Source organism: Scyliorhinus torazame, chromosome 1, assembly GCF_047496885.1.
Source record: "Scyliorhinus torazame isolate Kashiwa2021f chromosome 1, sScyTor2.1, whole genome shotgun sequence".
NCBI lineage: Eukaryota > Metazoa > Chordata > Chondrichthyes > Carcharhiniformes > Scyliorhinidae > Scyliorhinus > Scyliorhinus torazame.
In genome coordinates, this window is record NC_092707.1 from 55,109,778 (window position 1) to 55,129,645 (window position 19,868).

Below are 19,868 nucleotides of genomic sequence, written 5' to 3' on the forward strand. Positions count from 1 at the left end.
TATATATGTGTTTCTGGAACATACCTCTGCATTCACCTGAGGAAGGAGCAGCGCTCCGAAAGCTAGTGACATCGAAACAAACCTGTTGGACTTTAACCTGGTGTTGTAAGACTTCGTACTGTGCTCACCCCAGTCCAACGCCGAAATCTCCACATCATGATTAACAGGTACCAAGTCCAGCTAGAAACTCATTGCCAATAGGGATGAAATCTCATTCCAAATTAACAGTTAAGTGAATGCCCTGCAGTCGTTTACAATACCCAAAAAACATGGGCCTCTGGTGGAAATTGATCTTGAGGTCGGTCTGTTTTATACTATAGTCAAATGACTGAGTATTGCAAGTCTGTAATCAAAGACAAAATTATATAACTGAGCTCTGTCCTTCAATTTAAAATAGGAGAGAAGACGCATGAGTATTTGAGCTGAATTTTCTCAGCCTTGTGGACACAGATTGGAGGTTGGAGGATTGGGGGGGGCCTACAGAAAAATAGAGCGAGCCATTGTGATGGCAGCCTAATGCACTCACATCTCCAGGGATTTTTCACAGGAGCAATTTGGGACTCAGGTCATCTACACAATCCACTGGGTGTGGACTGGCAATTAGTGCAATTAAGGTCACACTTAGCAGTCATTTTGCACTGGCACCTGTATTTATAACTTTGTAGTGCCTATTCAGCCTCTGAAGTTGATTTCGCCCATGTTTGCGAACAAGAAAGCAAGAGCTGTAAAGAGGGGCGCCAGGAATTTCATCACAAAAGTGCCACCCAAGAGTGGTAAGAAGGGGAAAAGAGCCAAGAAAGAAAGTTACTAACTACATCTACAAAATGATGAAGCAGGTTGACCTGGACACCTGCATCTCCTCCTGCGCAATGAGCACCATAACTCATTTGTCAACGACATTTTCAAGCATATTGCGGGAGAGGCTTCCTGCCTAGCCCATTACAATACGTGACAAACCATCAGCTCCCGGGAGATCCAGACCGCCATGTGCCCGCTGTTGTCTGGGGAACTGGCGAAGCAAGCCATATTGGAGGTGACCAGTACACCAGCTCCAAATAAAATTCTGCACACAATGCTGAGCAAAGAAACATAGCGTGGAGTCCAGAGGAAGTTAGTTCATTTGAGGAACCTTCCAGGTGGCAAGGCAGGAGGCCATTGGAACCAGAGGCTCCATGCTGCAAAGCTGTGGATGCCAGGATGAAAGCCACAGCCATGTTCATTAATAGTCCTATGGGGGGGGTTTCTCCTCCATCTTGATAGCCTTACCAGTTTTGGGCCTTTATAAGTGATCATTCATTGCAGGCAGCACATTCTCCCCATGTCTGCGTGGGTTTCACCCCCACAACCCAAAGATGTGCAGGTTAGGTGGATTGACCATGCTAAATGGCCCCTTAATTGGAAAAGAAAAAACTAATAATTGGGTACTCTAAATTTTTTATTTTTAAAAAATAAATTAATTCATTGCAGGCACATAAGGGCCTTCAATTTAAAATAGGAGAGAAATCCCGCATGAGCAGGCACGTAAGGGCCTCCAAGTTGAGGCCCACTCGCTCTCACCCACCTTTCCTAGTGGGCTGCTGACCTGATATTGGTGCAGGCACTCTGATTGGGCTGCAGCCTCAGGACTCTTGCCCACCATCCTGAACCGGATGGTGAGTGGAGAGGCAACCCGGAAGGTTATGTTGCTGACATGGGTGGGCTCAGGGCAAACTGTCACCCGTCCCCTGCCAGAAAATTCAGCCTCTTACCTTGGTTAATTGTAAATGCATAGCAATGACATTTTCCTTGTAAAAGATTGATGTTCTAGATTAATTAACTTCTGGTCAGAAAAGCAGGGTCATAAAACAGAATTGGAAGACAATAAGACCTCCTTATCAGCATTCTATAAATAACTTTATTTTCATATTGACTGTAAAACATTCACCTTAACCATTTTTCATAAGTTACTTATTTTGTTATTGAGTAAATCATAAGTGGGGAAAAATTATAGTGTTATAAATTCTTTATCTATTTTTAAATAGGCCACGAGGACACAGAATGTTGCAGAACATTGATGCATGAAAGTTCTGTACCAGAGAATGGTAAAGTTCAGGGCAAGTTGCTAGCCTTTTTCACAAAATAGAAAAGTATTTTGAGATTGTGGGTAAACAAACTCTTTTGTCACTGGTTGGTTTCAGTGATGAAAGATGGGAATCTTTCCTCCTGGTGACTGTGCATTCAGCTATACGAGGTTAAGCAAGGATGTTAACGGCAGCGTTGAACTCCAAATTGGCATTGCTGATGTCAAATGAGCATTGCACGCTAACTGAATACATGATCTGCCTTCTCTGCCTAGGTCTGGCACCTTTCACTGCAGCACTAACGTCCTCACTAATATGGTGTCAGCATATGCACGATGGATCCCATTTTAATCTCAAACAACACCCATAGCACCCATCAACTTGCTCCAGGTCCCAATTTCGCACCACTTATTTGATAAGCAATTTTATTGAACAAACAAATTAATAACTTTCTAATTATACTTTTCTGTGCATAGTTAGCCTTTACTTTTTATATTTTTACCAACTATATGGACTTAATAGTTTGATTTGCCATCTACACAGCTCCATAGTGACTCAAATATAAGCAGTTCAAATTAATTAAATGACTCTTAAATTATTATTAGTGTTTCATGGATGAACTTGATTTTTTTTTTTAATTCTCCATTTTCACATTTTCCATCAAAACTAACACCCCACCCACAAACAGTAAACGGTAACAAATACAAAATCAATCCCCTTAACAATAACAACGATCCCATCCTCCCACCACCCCAAACAACGGCCCACCTGTCAATATATGCATCCAATAAAACAAACCCTCCCACGGTGGAAACAAAAAAACAAAGGAGAAAAAGAAAAAGGAATCTGGGACCGCCCATGGTCACCATTGACCTATAGAGTCCACTCCCATTCCCCTCTCCCCCTACACTCAACGCCCTCAAAGAGTACCGTACATGATACCCGAGAGTTGTACCCCGCCCCCCAGTCTCCAACTCCTCCCGTCCACTGCCTCTTGTAACACTCCTCCCCCCAACCTCGGTTCCTTCCCCCCAACTTTCCACCCCGGCAAGACCACTCGACCCTGTTCTGCCAGGCTCCGATGGCCGCAGCCCCTCCCCCCACCTCACTCCCATTCACTGGCCAGCTTAAACCGGCCAGCGTGGAGGCCCCCGCCCGGGTCGCTTTCCCCCTTGCCTGGCCCTAGGAAAGCCCAGAAATCCCCTTTTAGCACACACACCCCGCATATCCACCTACACCCCAAAGAGCCCTCATTTCGAGTGAAAGTCGCATCACTTCCCTTGTCCAAATATATACAACATTGGCTCCTTTAGCCCATACACCCGCACGCAGTGAAACAAAAAAGAAGAAAATACAGTCATGAGGTTACATCAGCACATGGCCATTTCTCAATTTCTCAGTTCTGCCACAGTCCTTCTGCCTTTGCAAACTCCTCCGCTGCTTCCGCCGTTCCAAAATAAAAGTTCCTGAGCCTGTAAGTCACCCTCAGCTTCGCTGGATATACAATGCTGCACTGCACCTTGCTAATGTACAGTGCCCTCTTCACCCAGTTGAAGGCAGCCCACCTCCTCGCCAGCTCCACCGTAATGTCCTGGTATACACGTATACCAGCTCCAGCCCACTGCACCACCCGCTTCTGCTTGGCCCAGCTCAGGACCTTCTCCTTCACACTGTACCTACGGAAGCACAGAGTCACTATCCTTGGCGGCTCATTCGCCTTTGGTACAGGCCTCCACGACCGATGAGCCCGATCCAGTTCATATTGGGAGGGATCCTCCCCCTCCCCCAATAATATTGCCAGCATCGCGGCAAAATACTCAATCGACCTCGGCCCTTCAACTACTTCGGGCAAACCACAATCCTCAAATTCTGTCGCCTGGATCTGTTTTCCAGGTCTTCCATTTTTCCTCGCAGATCCTTGTTAATGTCCATCACCTTCCACATCTCCTTCCCCGTCGAGGCAAGTTGATCAGCATGCTGCAATAGCGTCTCCTCCACTTCCTTCAGCGCCTCCCCTTGCTCTCGCACCTCCGCCACTGCGCTCGCCACCGCCTTCGTCACCGGGGAAATCACCTCCTCCACCAGCACTCAAAACCTCTCTCATCTCCTTCCTCATTGTCTCCATGTATTTTGTAAGCTGCTTTTCGAATTCCGCAGTTAGTTCTTTCTTCAGCCGTAAGCAATGCGGCCTCCCCTGGTGCTCCAGCCTCCATTTTCCTTTCCACTCCCCGACGGACCTTCAGCTGTTTTCCTTACGGACGTTCTTTTGCTCACCCTCAACATTTTTCTTCACTGTGCCTTCACTCTGCCGCCTCTGTGCCTTCTCCCTGCTTTTGCCGCCTCCGTGGACTCTGGGACCGGTCTTAAAGCCCCGAAAATGCCGTTCCCGAACAGGAGCCCTCCATTGTGCGGCCGCCTCTCGCTCGCCGTCACCGGAAGTCTGGATGAACTTGATTAACTGCCAACTACGTTCACAAGTCATACACATACAACAAAGGGCGGCACGGCAACACAGTGGTTAGCACAGTGGCTTCACAGTGCCAGGGACTCGGGTTTGATTCCCAGCTTCTTGGGTGAATAACAAATTGATGGTTCAGATTAGGCAGCATTTATTGTATAATATAACTTTTATAATAATAAATGTATACATGGAAACATTTTGTCAGTTTATTTTTGTATATTTGTACCTATTGTGCTCTAATAATCTTATTTTGTGGTTTAATTCTTCAATATATGTTTCTTAGGGTTCCTTCAGTATTCTTGGGAGGTCAAAAGGATTCCGCAGCTGGAAAGGTTTGTGAAACCCTGGTTTAAATTATTTATATCAAGTAAAAGAGATGAAATCCTTTTAATAGATGAAATCCTTTCAATCTTTTTAGTGGGCAGCACGGTAGCACAGTGGTTAGTGCTGTTGCTTCACAGCACCAGAGACCCGTGTTCGATTCCCAGCTTGGGTCCCTGTCTGTGCGGAGTTTGCACTTTCTCCCCGTGTCTGCGTGGGTTTCCTCCGGGTGCTCCAGTTTCCTCCCACAAGTCCCGAAAGACGTGCTTGTTAGGTGAATTGGACATTCTGAATTCTCCCTCAGTGTACCCGAACAGGCGCCATAGTGTACCTACTAGGGGATTTTCACAGTAACTTCATTGCAGTGTTAATGAAAGCCTACTTGTGACACTAAGAAAGATTAGATTATTATTATTAATTGGCACAATTGTTGGCATTTTAATTGCATGGCTTGGCTACCTGTTCAGGGACCAAAAACCAACTACCTTGCAACATATTATATCAAATTAGCTCATGGACATGATTCTTATGCAGCTAGTTTTTGACTTTTTATGTGTTGCAACTGAATTAAAAGAACCACAACTAATCCAAACATAGTTGAAACATTTGTTTTGTCACTAAGTGCATTTTGACAGGGAGAAAGTAGAACATTTGATCCCTGGCCTCTGTCAGTGCTGTTCTGGATTTATGAACTGATAATGCTTTATCAGAAATTTTCCTTCCTTTCCTCTCTCATGGCGTTTACCTTATTTCCAGATGGGATTGGAAACTTTGGGGTGAAGCGAGGCTGTGGGGAAGAATCTAGTCACACCACATTGTGACAAAACCTCAGTGAGCCAACACAATGTAGCAGTGTCACTGTTTGATTGTGATGGTATTCTGGAAGTATAGGACCCAGAATTTTTATTTTTCTGTATTCTGACAATGCACAGGTTATTCTTTGCCATAATCCCAAGGATGACCATGGATATAAACTGATAAAGATTTTTCGGCAAAGCAGTCAGCTCATGGAAAGCTTTTGGCAAAGCACTATGAGCTGCTGTGCTTCAGTCTGCAAGAGCACCATTATCATCATGTGCAGGAAATAAATCTGGTAATTATTTACTTAAACAACAGCATTTTACCAATATTAACTTTAAATTCTGACTATCTCACTTTCGCAATCCTCTTGCATGAAACTACAGGAGAACTTACAGTTGACGCATGATCGTACGCTCAGACTCTTCATGGTAAGCCCTCTGATCACCTTCCAGATTGCGTAATTGATGTAGTAGTTTCAGTTTGACTGCTGCTGCTGTTGCCTCGGTTTCTGTGTCACTGTCTAGCAGTGTGCTCTGGGAATTCATCATCATTTATATTCTGCTGAAACAAGAAAACAAAGATACCTATTGGACAACTTTTAAGTTAAATTTCCTTTTTCTTTAGTCCTTCTACAAATCATATCATTTTAGAAGAGCATTAAATTGCATAACAATCCACCATTTATCTCTTCAGATCATATTTCAAATATGTTATACAAAGAGCAAGATATTTCCCAAAACATGAAATCACAGTGTGAACTCATTTGAGGAAAAACAAAGATATTGAGCGAAATTTTCAATTTCTGAGACTAAGTGCGGTAATGGCATCCACCCTGCTGCTTGGAATCACAGAATCACCACAGTGCAGAAGGAGGCCATTCGGCCAATCAAGTCTGCACCAACCCTTTGGAAGGGTACCCTACCTAGGGTCAGACTCTCAACCTATCCCCAGGGGCCTCGTCTAAGAAAACTTCAAGAGTGTACAGCCACTTAGAGTCCCGTCTACCTGTGATCCCATCCAGTCCAGCTGAAAAGATTAATGAGGGTGCACCTCCTCCTGAGCAGTGACCCTTATCAGTTTGAGGCCCTCCTAGCCTCAGGCCACCAGAGGACGTCCGCCAAGATAATCACAGACATCAGGACATAGCACTCATCAGGTTGCCTCCACCTCTTCTGTGGATGGCAGGGCTGCACCCAGGAGCAGTGGTAGTGTTAGGAAAGTTAAGAAATTCTAATGTCTCTTTTGGGTCACAGGTATGCTACCACTATAAATATATTGCACTTTTGTAAATTAATTTGATATTTGCCTGAATGGCTTGATTATCAGAAGGCATTGTGATTCTGTACATTTGAATCCTCTTATTTTGAGGTTTAGCCATCCTCCCACTCAGTGATAGTGTTCCACTGCGAGATTAACATTCATATGATATCAACCTCACTGAAGATAGTCACTGTACGCTTGTGTGATGTCAGGGAGATTTGTTTATATCTTTATCGGAAGTGTGTGATTATGCACTTCTAACCCTTCATCCACATGGAAGACCATTGCGTGAGGGCAGCAGTTCATCCGCCTTGAGTTCATTGCAGCATTTATGTCTCCTCAGTAGTAGCGGCAAAAGAGAAGAGATGCATGGGAGGAGGAAATCCCTAGGTTTGTCCTCATCTCAGTGGCTGCAGTGTTTGCATCATTATCTGGCAGCAAATGCTTCAAGTCATCTCTCGCATCACTCGCATTCATCAGTGGACTTTCGGTTCCCAGTGAACGCATTCCTAAGGCATGGCGATCCTATGCAGAGATCATGGCCTGGCAATTCATGAGACCAGAATGTGCAAGAGTGAATGCTGGATATGTTTTCACTGCAAGTGGTAGGACATCCCCTGAGATGAAATGGCATTGAGGACGAGGAGCTACGTGGTCATGTGCCCTCTTTAACTTTACTCCTCTTGGAACCTGTCAGGTCATGTCTCCCATGTCTTGTCTTGCTTTCTCCATGACATGGTTGTCTTCATACTGTTGCTCTCTTTTGTGGCTCTAAATATGGCAATTAATAAGGTCACCTTTCTTAATCTTAATTACGAATATGCTTTCAGAGTCGCCAGGTATCTCTCGATACCGCCACAAGGTTCAACTGAATACCGATCAAACAACCAATACACCAGTTGGATAGTTCAAAGTCAATATTACTTTATTTACACACAGTATGATTTACTCATGCACAATAGCACTACAGGCTAAACTATATCTATCACTAACACCTATACTTAACTTCGGGTGCCCACCTAGGTCAGAGGAACAATGGCCGTTGTTCGGATCTGAGGCTGTTGGGTTCGAAGAGGTAACAGGAGTACAGCTAAGGTCGTCGGTCTGGTAGCGAGCGTTGAACTTGAACTTACTTGCTTCTGGTGGTGCAGGTGGAAGGGTCTCTCCGGTTGAGAGCCAAATCCAAGAGAGGGAATACATGGCGAGGGTTCTTTCTTATACTTGGGGGCTTTGCGCGCTTTTAGGCGGGCCTTAAACTTGGTCTTAATTAATTGGGCAGCTTCTCGATCACTGCCATCGATCTGAGCCAATAAAGGGGCGGGTGCCTTGATGGCTGGGCGTGTCCTAAGTGGCCTTTGGCCTTGCTTTGTTTGTGTCTTCTTGCTGGGGTAGTGGCACCGGACTGTCTGGTACAGGATCACTAGTTCTTTGTTTCTCGGAGATGGGCCATCAATGTGTAAATCGGCCAAGAGTTTCGGTTCCGTCTGCAGCCTGTCTTCCCAAATACACATTCAGGCTCTGTGCCTGCTTGTTTACTTTGCATTGTCCATTTTCCCTGTATGCTTTGCGAGTATCCATTTTATATGCTGAAAGTGACCATTCCAGATGGCTACACACCCTCCTTGTGATCCTCAACGCGAAGCATGAAGAATCATATTACTGAATCTTCTTTGTTCTCTACCTAAGTCGAGCACCCGCATCAAGGACAGGTCCTATCCTACTCTGTCCTATGGATTCAAACCTTTACCTAAATTGCTTTTATTTACATCATATCATTATAAAATTCTAAGGGGCACTATAACATTCAAGCATGCATTACATTTCTTTTTTTTAAACACGGGAACCTCTAACTATCCTTCTCTAAACTATCTTCAGGCTGTTTAGTCAATAAAAAGTATTTACAAACAGTATAAACTATACAATAGCAGCATTACATTTCTCTGTATCTTGGCGGTCAAGTACAGAAAGTTCACATCCTTTCTTTATTAGAACAAAAAGATAATCGATATACTTTATTCATTTAGAGAGAGTGGGGGGGTCTGCTGGAGTCCGAAAATAGGGGGTCTAAGTGTCTATACCGGAGTGCGGGAGTCTTTCCTTCACCATTTCCAAAGTCTCAGTGTCTGGGTGACACTACAGAATATTGCTATCACTAATAGGGCTTCTACGATGTATGAAAGGGAATACCATTTTATAAGGTTGTCACACCAGGTTGGTGTGTCAGTGGCTGTCTCTGGGTGTGGTGTATGGCAATGATGGGAAACATTCACGGCCTGTGTGGTGTGGGTCAGGGGGGGTCGCTTCCGCGCGCAACTGTAGTGATCCCACGATGATCCAAATGTAGGTCATGATGTCCGTCTTCATTTTTCTCTTGGTCTTCCTCTGTCTTCTGGTGTTTTGGATTTCTGTGGACACAAGCATAATATCTGTTATTACCTTGTTTAAGATGTCGTATGTCTGTCTGTCTGTCCTTTAATCATCAATTGCCCATTAGAATTGTCACCATATGTGACTCCCTCATTTTCTTTTTAAACCAAATATTTTTGGGGACAAGACATCCGAAAAAGAAATACTGTCACAGTGCGAGCAGTCTCGCAGCCTGTGTGGTCGATGCACTGAGTGGGCGGACAATTTCTCCATCCAGCAGCCAATTGTTTCATCCAAGTGTTTGAGGGTGTAAATAGCATGTGGGAGAGCGACCTAAAGGTCGCCGGAAAGCAAAAAGAACTAAGAAACAGGAAAGGGTTTCGAAATAAAAGCTCCGAATGGGGTTTGTGTGGGCCGCGGCGGGGCAAGAATGGGTGGAATCCCCGGGTAGGGCAGTGACCAGTGCCATAGGTGCACTACCCGAGCTTAGCTGACCAGATGGGGGTCCTCAAGCAGGGCGGGGACCAGTGCCGTTACTCCATTGCCTGTGTGACCGGACAAGAACGGAAAGAATTTGTGGTCATCGTGGATAAATTGCCTCTTATGATTGCCGTTGAATCAGAAGAGTAGTTATGGCTGTATCAATTGGTGTCTGCGACAAACTTATTCCTTTAACTGCCATGGAGCATTAAAAGAGTAGTCGCGACTGCATCAAAATTTGGCGTGGGGCCATGAATAAACTGTAGCAAAGGGTAGTACACAATAAAAACATTCAACATTTAAAATATCAAACTAAAATAACAAAATCGGGCAGGCTCCATCAGAAAGAAGGACACCGTAAATTTCAATCGGTTCCTTTTTTCCATCATCTGGACACCTCATTGTTCTACTGTGAAAAGAGTCGCAAAGGGGCTGGCAAGGTGGGAGTCAGACTCGGAGTCATCATCTTTTCCTGGTTACCAAACTCGTGACTGGAGTAGGTGTGCCAAGGCTGCTTGGGCCGATGTGGGGTCCATCTCATCGTTACGGATGCGGTGCCAATGCTTAGTGTCTAGGTTGGAGGCGGTATGGGGCAATCCATCATCATCAGGTCCGGTTCAGGGGCTTTTATACAAATGGTCTCGAAGGAGAGTCGCTGGGAGTGGGGCCTGGTGCAGAATTGAAATCGTGTGGCGGTTCCATGGGGTCTAACGTGTCAGTGCTGTCACTGTCGCTGTCGGTGCTGGTCGAATGAAGTCGTGTCTCTGGGGGTGGAGTGGAAGTGGTGTCCAAGGGCGGGCTGGACTGGTTGGGGGACGGTAGGAATAGGTCGTTCATGGGTGGGGCGTGTTCATCTGCTGCTGCGAGTGAGATGTGGTGGGAGTGGTTGCTCTGTGTGCCATAAGCCTTAAGCTGGTTTATGTGAAACCATCCTGACTTGCCATTAGGATAAGTGATCTTATAAACGGAGGGGCTGACTTTGTCCGAAATTGAGTATGGTCCTGCGAATTTGGGGAAAGGAATGAACTGGGGTTGTACAGGGAGAGCATGACCTGCTGTCCCACTGAAAATTCCATCGGGTGTACTGTCTTATCAAAACATGCTTTACTCTGTTTTTTCCGTGTCCCAAGCCTAACAGCTGCGAGCTGGGCTGCTTTAACGTTTTCGAGGATCTGCTGTACAGCTTTCTCATGGGTAAGGGCAATGACTGTGGGGCTGTCCAAATCAAGCCCTAACAAGTATTCTGCCCCTTCATGGGTCATCCGGTCATGAGGGTGTGGGGGGTGTATCCTGTCGAAGTCGATACAGTGTTCTTAATGAACATGAGTGCGAATGGGAGAACCGTGACCCATGTTGTATTGTGCTGCTGCACCATTTTCCTAAGGGTTGCTTTGAGGGTTCTATTCATGCATTCTACAATTCTGCTTGATTGGGGGTGATAGGCAATATGACATTTTTGTTGTATGCCGAAAATTGTGAGGACATGTTTCATGACGCGTCGTGTGAAATGTGAGCCTTGGTCTGACTCGATATTACGGGGAAGGCCCCATCTTGTGAAGATGTGCTGTGTTAGAATCTTGGCTGTCGTTTGCCTTTTGCTGTTTTGAAGATATGCTGGAGTAATGGGGCTGAGGGTAGGGGTTTTCCGTCTGCGGAAACAAAAGCTCTGGATTCCCACAGGGGTAGGAACTCAGTTAAACTAGTGCAGACATATAGGCTGTCGGAATATATGTCGGCTGGGGTCAGGAACGAGTCGGGGTGCTCTACAATGTATGCTACGACTGCTAATTCGGCTGCCTGCAAACCTAGATGTCCAGGCAATTTTAGTGAGATTTCTTTTAACGCGCGTCCCTGCGTGTCCTCTACATAGATACCACAACCTGTGATTCTTTTACCATTTGAAACTGTGGAGGAGACATCCACATGAAGCTTAAGAGCTGCGTCTGTGTCTGTGGGCTGGGGTCTCTGGGGTGTAGTACCTGGTTTCGGGGGAGCTGATTTGGGTACAAAAGGTCCTGTATTGTGTTTGGTGGTAATGATCTCACACTCATGTGGGGTACCTGCATACTGTAAATTGTCTGCTAGAAATGTGTGTGGCTTAGTCCTTTTAACCGTAATGTCCCATCCTTGTAGGAGTAGGGTCCATCGTGCTGCGCGAATTTGGCTGACTGTGTCATCCTTTAGTCTACCATCTAGTAGAAGTTGGGTTGGGGTGTGCTCTGTTAAAATGGTTACGGGGTTGAGTCCTGTTCTGTACGCAAAGTACTGAACAGCCCAAAAAACTGCGAGCAAGTGCCTTTTGCAGGCAGAAAATCCTTGCTCTACTGGATCGAGAACTCGTGAGGCATATGCTACGGGGCCTAAACGATCGTGTCTTTCCTGGAGGAGCACGGCTGAAAGGGTTCAGTCGGGGTTGCAACTTCAATTGCGTATGGGGAGAGTGCGTCTGGGACCTGTAATGCGGGAGCTGTGCTCAGGGCTTGTTTTAATGCATTCACGGCATCCGTGTGCTGTGGAAGCCATTCCCATGGGGCTTGTTTTTTTAGGAGTTCAGAAAGAGGGGCTGCCTTTGTGGCAAAACCGTCTATGTGGTTCCTGCAGGAGCCAACCAGTCCTAGGACTGACCGGAGGGCTGTAACATTATGGGGCAAGGGTAATTTAACAATGGCGTCAATGCGTTTCTGCTCGATCTCGCGTTTGCCATGGGTGATTACTGTGCCTAAATAAATGACCTTTTCCTGCAGAATCTGGGCCTTTTAGGGGGTAACTTCACATCCGATTTCGTGAAGGAGTCCTAATAATTCGGAGAGAAACTAAATGTGCTCTTCCTTAGTGTCCGTTTGTAGAAGTAAGTCGTCTACATACTGGATGAGGCAATCAGGTCGGGAAAATTTAGCTAATCCATTTGCCAGCTGTCGGTGGAAAATGGAGGGGGAGTTGTGGAAGCCTTGCGGTAGGCATGTCCACGTGTATTGCTGTCACTGGAAGGTGAAAGCAAATTTGTATTGGCACGCTTTATCCAATGGAATGGACCAAAAGCCGTTGCTTTTGTCCAAAACTAAGAAAATTTTTGACTGGGGTCCCTGTTTTAACATTGTCTCGAGACTTGTGGCTACGGTGGGGGCTGCTAATGGGGTGACTTTGTTTAGTTCCCTATAATCGATGGTCAGTCGCCATGAGCTATCGGGTTTCCCGACGGGCCAAATTGGGGCATTGTTAGTTGAGGCTACTGAACGGAGTACTCCTTGGTCCGGTAAACTTTGGATGACTTTAGCAATTTCTCCCTCTGCTTGTTGGGGGAAACCGTACTGGTTTTGGGGTTTGGGGTCGGGTCCTGTGATGTTGACTAAACCAGGGATCTTGCCACAGTCGTGCTTGTGCTGGGCAAAAGCTGCTTAGTGTTTCTGTAAAACGTCTCTAACGTCTTTGTCCTTACTAATGGTTCGTGGATCAAACCAGAAGTCTCCTACTGCGCTAATTCTGTGTGTGTAGTCTCCAACTGTGAGCGTGGCAGGGCTCGTGCTGCCTTTGCCATTCTCCACACACATTTATTGACGGGGTCGAACAAAAGATTGTGGTAGCTCATAAAATCTATTCCCAAAATGTGTTCGGCTGTCTGGGGTAGATCTATTAGAACAACAGGGTGTTTTGTCTTAAGTTGCCTATCTGAATCGCCACAGGGGCCGTGATGTGTCCCTGCTGTAACAGTCCTGTGAAGCCGCTAAGGGTAATGGTGTCTGTGGTGGGCCATGTATCCCGTTGGAACATTGTGGAGGAATTTAGCGTGGTACGGGACCCTTCTGTGACCCAAAGAAATTCTACGGGGTGTCCCCAGACTGTGCCTGCTACTACCGGTCTTCTGGACTTGTCCCAAAGGGTGTCACAGACCCAAGTTGGGGGGTCTGAACACCTTCAATCGGTGCGTTCATGTCTGCGTTCTCGGAACGGGCACTAACACTGTGAATGGGCTTGGTTCTGTTCTTATTTAGGGTATTCGCCTTCTGGTTTCGCTGCTGTTTCTGGGGGGCATTGCACTCTCGGGCGTATTGTCCTAACTGTCCACAATTGTAGCACTCTTGTGATTTAGGCTGCTGTGGGCTGTTTCTTCCCTCGTTTACCCATGCAAAGTTTTGATGTGTCCTGACTGGATGCATGTTAGCATCTGCCTGCTCTTCCTCTACTTTTCCGTATTCTGACCTTCCCTGAAAGGACTGTTCCCAAGCTTGGGATAATTTCTTTAATACCCATTTCTCATTTTGTGTATCGTCTGAGGGGTCATAATTGGCGCAAGCTCTCTGTCCTGCTTCGGTCGCGTGAGAGACTAGGATACGAGTCCATTTGGCCATACTTTCTGGTGTCAAATGGGAGCGGACTAACTCTCCAAATACTGCTGTAAAGTGGGTCCAAAGGAGTCCAGCAAACACTGTTGGGTGCTCGGTCTTTTTCTGTCTGCATTTATTGAGTCCTTCTACAGGATCTTCCTTATTGTCGCCGATCGCATCTCGGATTGCTGCATGCATTTGTTGGAGGGTGCCTCCTCCTACATTTTGTGGGTCGGGAAGGGTTGCCACGACTGAGGGATCAAGGCTCAAAACTGTGAGCATAACTTGCTCTCTTTCGTCCAGGCCGTACATGGTCGCCTGTTGTTTTACTTTCGCAAAGTAATGGTGCGGGTTCGAAGTGGGTTGGAACGATTTTGTCACACGCGTCCCTTAATTGAGTGACGGTTAATGGGGTAGTGTACAGAAAATCAGGGTCTCCGTTTGTTGTGGCCCTGCGCTGTGTGGTGACAGGGTTCATGGGATTGTGCTCTACCTGCGCGGTCGGGGGTGGGGGTGCTTTCCTTTTCTGGGTTTTATCTTGGGTACATGCTCCATGCACATATAGGTGGGCAGTTTCATTTAACTCCTGCCAATCGGGGCCATTTTCCTGATCTAACTGGGGTCCTAATGTATCGTGGAAAGCATTTTGTACTGACAGCAGGGATTGCAGGTCTGCAATTTGCTTTCGGCATTTGGCGTGGTCCACCGAACTCTGCCTTTGTTCCGTTGTGGAACTGTGGAGTGCTTGTAGGGCTGCTTTTAAATCCTGACATTGCTTCTTTAATTGCTCAACTTGAAGTTCTGTTTCTTCTCGTACCAACACCGCGCGTTGCATGTCTTGGCCTTATCATACTGGGACTGAAAACTGCTTAGGTGAGCGAGACAAGATTGGTGTGCCCGTTTGATATCAGCCATCTCCTTGTCCTTTGCCGCTAACTGCTCTCTAAGTTGCCTGTTAACTTTCTCGCACTCGCTAACGTCTCCCTCACTATTCTTCTCTCTGTCTTAAATCTCTCTGCGGAGCGTCTTCACGACCTCCTCTGTGCCTCGCAATTGTGCCAAGCAGGACACGATTGCCATCGGCTTACAAACTTTTCCTAAGTTTTTCTTATGAATCTCGGTCAGGTTATCACACCAAGTCTGTCCTATACTTCCGGGACGTGTTTCCTCATTTGCGCAAAATTCGCTCCAAAGGGGCCATCCTTTCCCTTTTAGATACTTCTGAATTTCGTCTTCCCATACGGGACACTGCTCTGCTCTATTGGTCGCTGCGACCTTGAATTCCTGGGGGCTCATAAGACATTGCATTACCTTTATTGCCATCTCTACTGTAATCTCTGGGTTTCTACCGTAAATTTGGAACAGGGGGAATAAAGCGATGATGCAAACACGGGTACAGCTTAAGCTATTTTCCGGTCTACGAAACCCCCGACAGTTTTACACAACAAAATCTATCAAGGTTACCTTATATCCCTTGTTAGTACGCATGCAAATTACACACTTCCGAATCTTGGAGGTTTGATCGATACTGGTCTTACTCTACTTTTTCCAATTGGGTTTCCAATTCAAAGTTGGGTTCTCTTGGAGTGACAGAGTCACTTCTAGGTCGAGTCCCGGCGGAGTCATCAATAATATTGCTCTCTTTTGTGGCTCTAAATATGGCAATTAATAAGGTCGCCTTTCTTAATTGTAATTATGAATATGCTTTCAGAGTCGCCAGTATCTCTCGATACCACCACAAGGTTCAACTGAATACCGATCAAAGAACCAATACACCAGTTAGTTAGTTCAAAGTCAATACTACTTTATTTACACACAGTATGATTTACTCATGCACAATAACACTACTGGCTAAACTATATGTATCACTAACACCTATACTTAACTTCGGGTGCCCACTTAGGTCAGAGGAACAATGGCCGTTGTTCGGATCTGTGGCTGTTGGGTTCGAAGAGGTAACAGGAGTACAGCTAAGGTCGTCGGTCTGCTAGCGAGCGTTGAACTTGAACTTACTTGCTTCTGGTGGTGCAGGTGGAAGGGTCTCTCCAGTTGAGAGCCAAATCCAAGAGAGGGAACACATGGCGAGGGTTCCTTCTTATACTTGGGGGCTTTGCGCGCTTTTAGGCGGGCCTTAAACTTGGTCTCAATTAATTGGGCAGCTTCTCGATCACTGTCATCGATCTGAGCCAATAAAGGGGCGGGTGTCTTGATGGCTGGGCGTGTCCTAAGTGGCCATTGGCCTTGCTTTGTTTGTGTCTTCTTGCTGGGGTAGTGGCACCGGACTGTCTGGTACAGGATCACTAGTTCTTTGTTTCTCAGAGATGGGCCATCAATGTGTAACTCGGCCAAGAGTTTTGGTTCTGTCTGCAGTCTTCCCAAATACACATTCAGGCTCTGTGCCTGCTTGTTTACTTTGCATTGTCCATTTTCCCTGTATGCTTTGCGAGTGTCCATTTTATATGCTGAAAGTGGCCATCCCAGATGGCTACAATACCTACACTCAGCACCCTCTTGCAATTCCTGGCCTTCCTGGTGTTCATGCTACCTCCTCCATTTCACCCTCTGGCAAGGGATCACCTCTTTTCATTGCCAGATTGTGAAGGGCGCAATACACTGCAAAGTTGTGTGAAACCGTATCAGCAATGTATTGTAGTGCACCACCTGAGCGCTCCAAGCATCTGAAATGCATCTTCAGAAGCCCCATGGTCTGCTCGATTAGGGTCTGTGTGGAGCTGTGAGCAGCTGTGTACCTCTCCTCATGACGACTCTGAGGTCGGTGCACCAGTGTCATCAGCCAATTTCAGTGCATATCCCTTATCCCCAAGCAGCTATCGCTGCAAAAATGCAGGCCTGTCATGTGCGAGTACCTTTAAGAAACGGGTGTTTATCAAATAGCTGTAGTGGGTGTACCTTTAAGAAATGGGTGTTTATAAAATAGCTGTAATGGGTGAACCTTTAAGAAATGGGTGTTGGTTCAATGGCTGCAGTGATGTCAGAGAGTGGGTGGAGCTGGGCTGTATCTGCATTTACTTTCGCTTTGGGCTGTCTGCTACAGGGTGTGTTTTAGTTTTGTTTTGAGAGCTGGATAGCTGCAGGCAAAGCAAGGAGCTGTATAAGGATTTCTCTCTGCAATCTAAAGACTGTCTCCAGATCAATTGGGTGATTTCAAAGTGCTGACTTCTCTCAATAGAGAATTTAAACCTGATCTCTGTATTAAAAAGGGTCTTTTGTCTCATGGATGTTGTAAGGAAAGATTAAGAGTTACTTATAGATCTTTGTGGGGATGATTGGTGTTGATAGTTGTTAAGATGTTTACTGTGTGTTTATAAAGTGTTAACTGGTTTCATAAATAAACATTGTTTTAACTTAAAGGTACTTTAATGCTTTGTTGCACCACACCTGTAAAGTAGGCCCGTGTGCTCCCCATAACCAAAATCTATTTAAAGTTGTGGGTCAGGTGAACTCCATGATGCACTTTGGGGTTCTCTAAACCCTGGCCCATAACAGGCCCCTCAAAAATCTCAGACACCTGGGAGTGACTCAAGATGTAGGAGCCATAGCAATTCCCAGGATACAGTGCACAAACATGAATCATGTGCTTCTGATGCTTACACACTAGTTGTAAATTAATGGAATGGTCACCATTATGGTTTATAAACATTAGGGCCTGCTGCCATGGGACCTGTATAATCATATGGGTTCAGTCCATTGCACCCGACACTTCTTGGGAAGTCTGGAATGGCGGTGAAGCCAGTGAATCTCACAGCCTGGCAATCTTTGTTCAGAGCAAACCTCACATACTGATGTACCTTCCTGTAAAGGGCGTCTATGAGCTCCTTTATGCATCTATGTGTTGCAAACTGAAATATGCTGCTCAGGTCCCCTGTTGATTCCTGGAAAGACCCAGAGGCAAAGAAATTGAATGCAGCAGTCACCTTCAAAGCCACTGGCAGGGCATAGCCTTCAACTCCAGGTGGCATCAGCTCTTCACAAAGAATGCAGCATATGTGATCTACCAGAGCTTGGGGCAAGCTCAGATGTGCCCATCATTGTCTCTCACTCATCTGTAAATACGTGAGTCTTCTTCAGTGTACCCTTGGTTTACAGAACCGCTTCCATTGTCGAGGTATCTCCTCTTGACCCTACTGTCCTTGCTCTGGTTCCTTTTGACCCTGGGCATCAGGTAGGGCCTTCTGCTTGGGTTATGCTTTGTATTGTCTCTTCCATCGTCACCTCCTCCATTGCATTTGGACCATCAGAAAGGTAAGACAGAGGGTCCAGATCTATTTATTCTTTGACCTTGTTTCTGAAATGCAACATTGCAGACAATGATGAGGAAGGGTTCTGCATAGTGAATCTCACACTCTGCTACCGTTAGATTCTGTAATGGCTTCAGCCCAACTTGCATTGTTGCTGATGCTGCCATCTTTCAGGCACTATCACCCACAATGAGGTCACCAAGATGCTTTCCCAGGAACATGACTTCTCAACCCCTGATTGCTGTGAGAAGGTTGGAATGACAAGCACTACCTAACCTGTCTCAATGCTCCACTCAATGATCTGGCATTACAATTAACAGTACATTGCTTCTGACTAGTGACAGGATGCCTTTGGGCCCATAAGGAATACCAATCCTGGAGAGCACATGATATGCTGCAGCTGTGTCTCCTCCCCAAGTGCTACATTCCCAAATTACACATTCAGATACCTTCATGCTGATTTCCACCAAGCCCCAGGGGTGCCTTTGCTTTATGACTCATGATTACAAGGCCTAGACCAGCGACTTTGACTTCACATTGTTGCTCATTTCCCTGATGACTGAAGATTTCACTGTTTCCCTTCCCATACCCCCTCCCAACACCATATCCCTCATGTGGCACACTTATAACACCTCCCCCCACCCAATTTCTGAATCGAGAGTCTGCATGCATCCCTTCCCTTTCATACATGTGATTTTCCCGTTCACCCCCTTGTTTGTCTGGCTCCCATCCTTCCCCCCTCCACCTCCACTGCCCTGCAAAGCCTTTCTACCCCTCTATCTTCCATTGTGCTCCCTTCAACTCCTCTCCCCCTCCCTTGCGTAGCCTTCCTTCCCATTGTTTTTTTTGTGTTTATTCTTCCACACCATTGCGCTCCCCACCCCCAGATCCCTTTCTCTGGTTGATATGCAGGTTTCTGAGTGCTCAGCCCTGTCAGAGTACTGCTACATAATGCTGTCCTTCTGGACAACAGTGGCACCTAATGGGAGCAGACCACCCCTACCTTCCCCCGATTGCAAAACTGATCAGTGTCTGAAAGTTGAGCCCAGTCTGAGTACCGCTGCACAGTGGTGTTATGGTGACCACGGAGGCAAGCACCAGGGGGAGCGGAACCGTCCTACCCAGAGGTGTGACATTCCACTAGCATCGCAACAAGGCCAGTGCAGCATTATGGAAGGTAGGTTACTTGTGTTGCATTCACCTTGAAGTCTCGAGCAAAGAGAGGTCAGACGTGTGCATACCACCCTTTCTCAAACGAGATTCAGACCGACGTGATTTTCCGCGGGTGTGATGCAAGGTTGAAAGGTGCCACGTTATTCCAATGAGAAGCTAAGTCAAAGAGCATTCATGAGGTGAGAATGGATGCAAATGGAAATTATGCCACTATCAGCAGGATAACCGTCGCACTTTTAACCTGCCATGGGAAATTTGCAAATAGTTTTTACATTGGTGGGTTTCCAACTTTTTGACTCCCGCTAGATTCTTTGCTCCATGCCTCACGAAACAGGCCACAAGAGAATTCCACCCATTATTTTTT

The 19,868-nt window shown here is 46.2% G+C and overlaps 1 protein-coding gene across 4 annotated transcripts in view; it reads right to left on the bottom strand.

The window, feature by feature from the left end:
• Window positions 1-19,868, bottom strand: part of LOC140407621 (coiled-coil domain-containing protein 63-like) — a 177,658-nt gene that overhangs the window by 110,377 nt on the left and 47,413 nt on the right. For 2 of the 4 annotated variants that reach the window (XM_072495044.1, XM_072495029.1), the window contains exon 2: window positions 6,037-6,201. In XM_072495044.1, coding sequence (XP_072351145.1) covers window positions 6,037-6,194 — 158 coding nt within the window. In that variant the 5' untranslated portion in view covers window positions 6,195-6,201. Of the gene's footprint in view, window positions 1-6,036; window positions 6,205-19,868 lie in introns of all 4 variants that reach the window. The other 2 variants (XM_072495039.1, XM_072494993.1) reach the window with 1 other exon arrangement.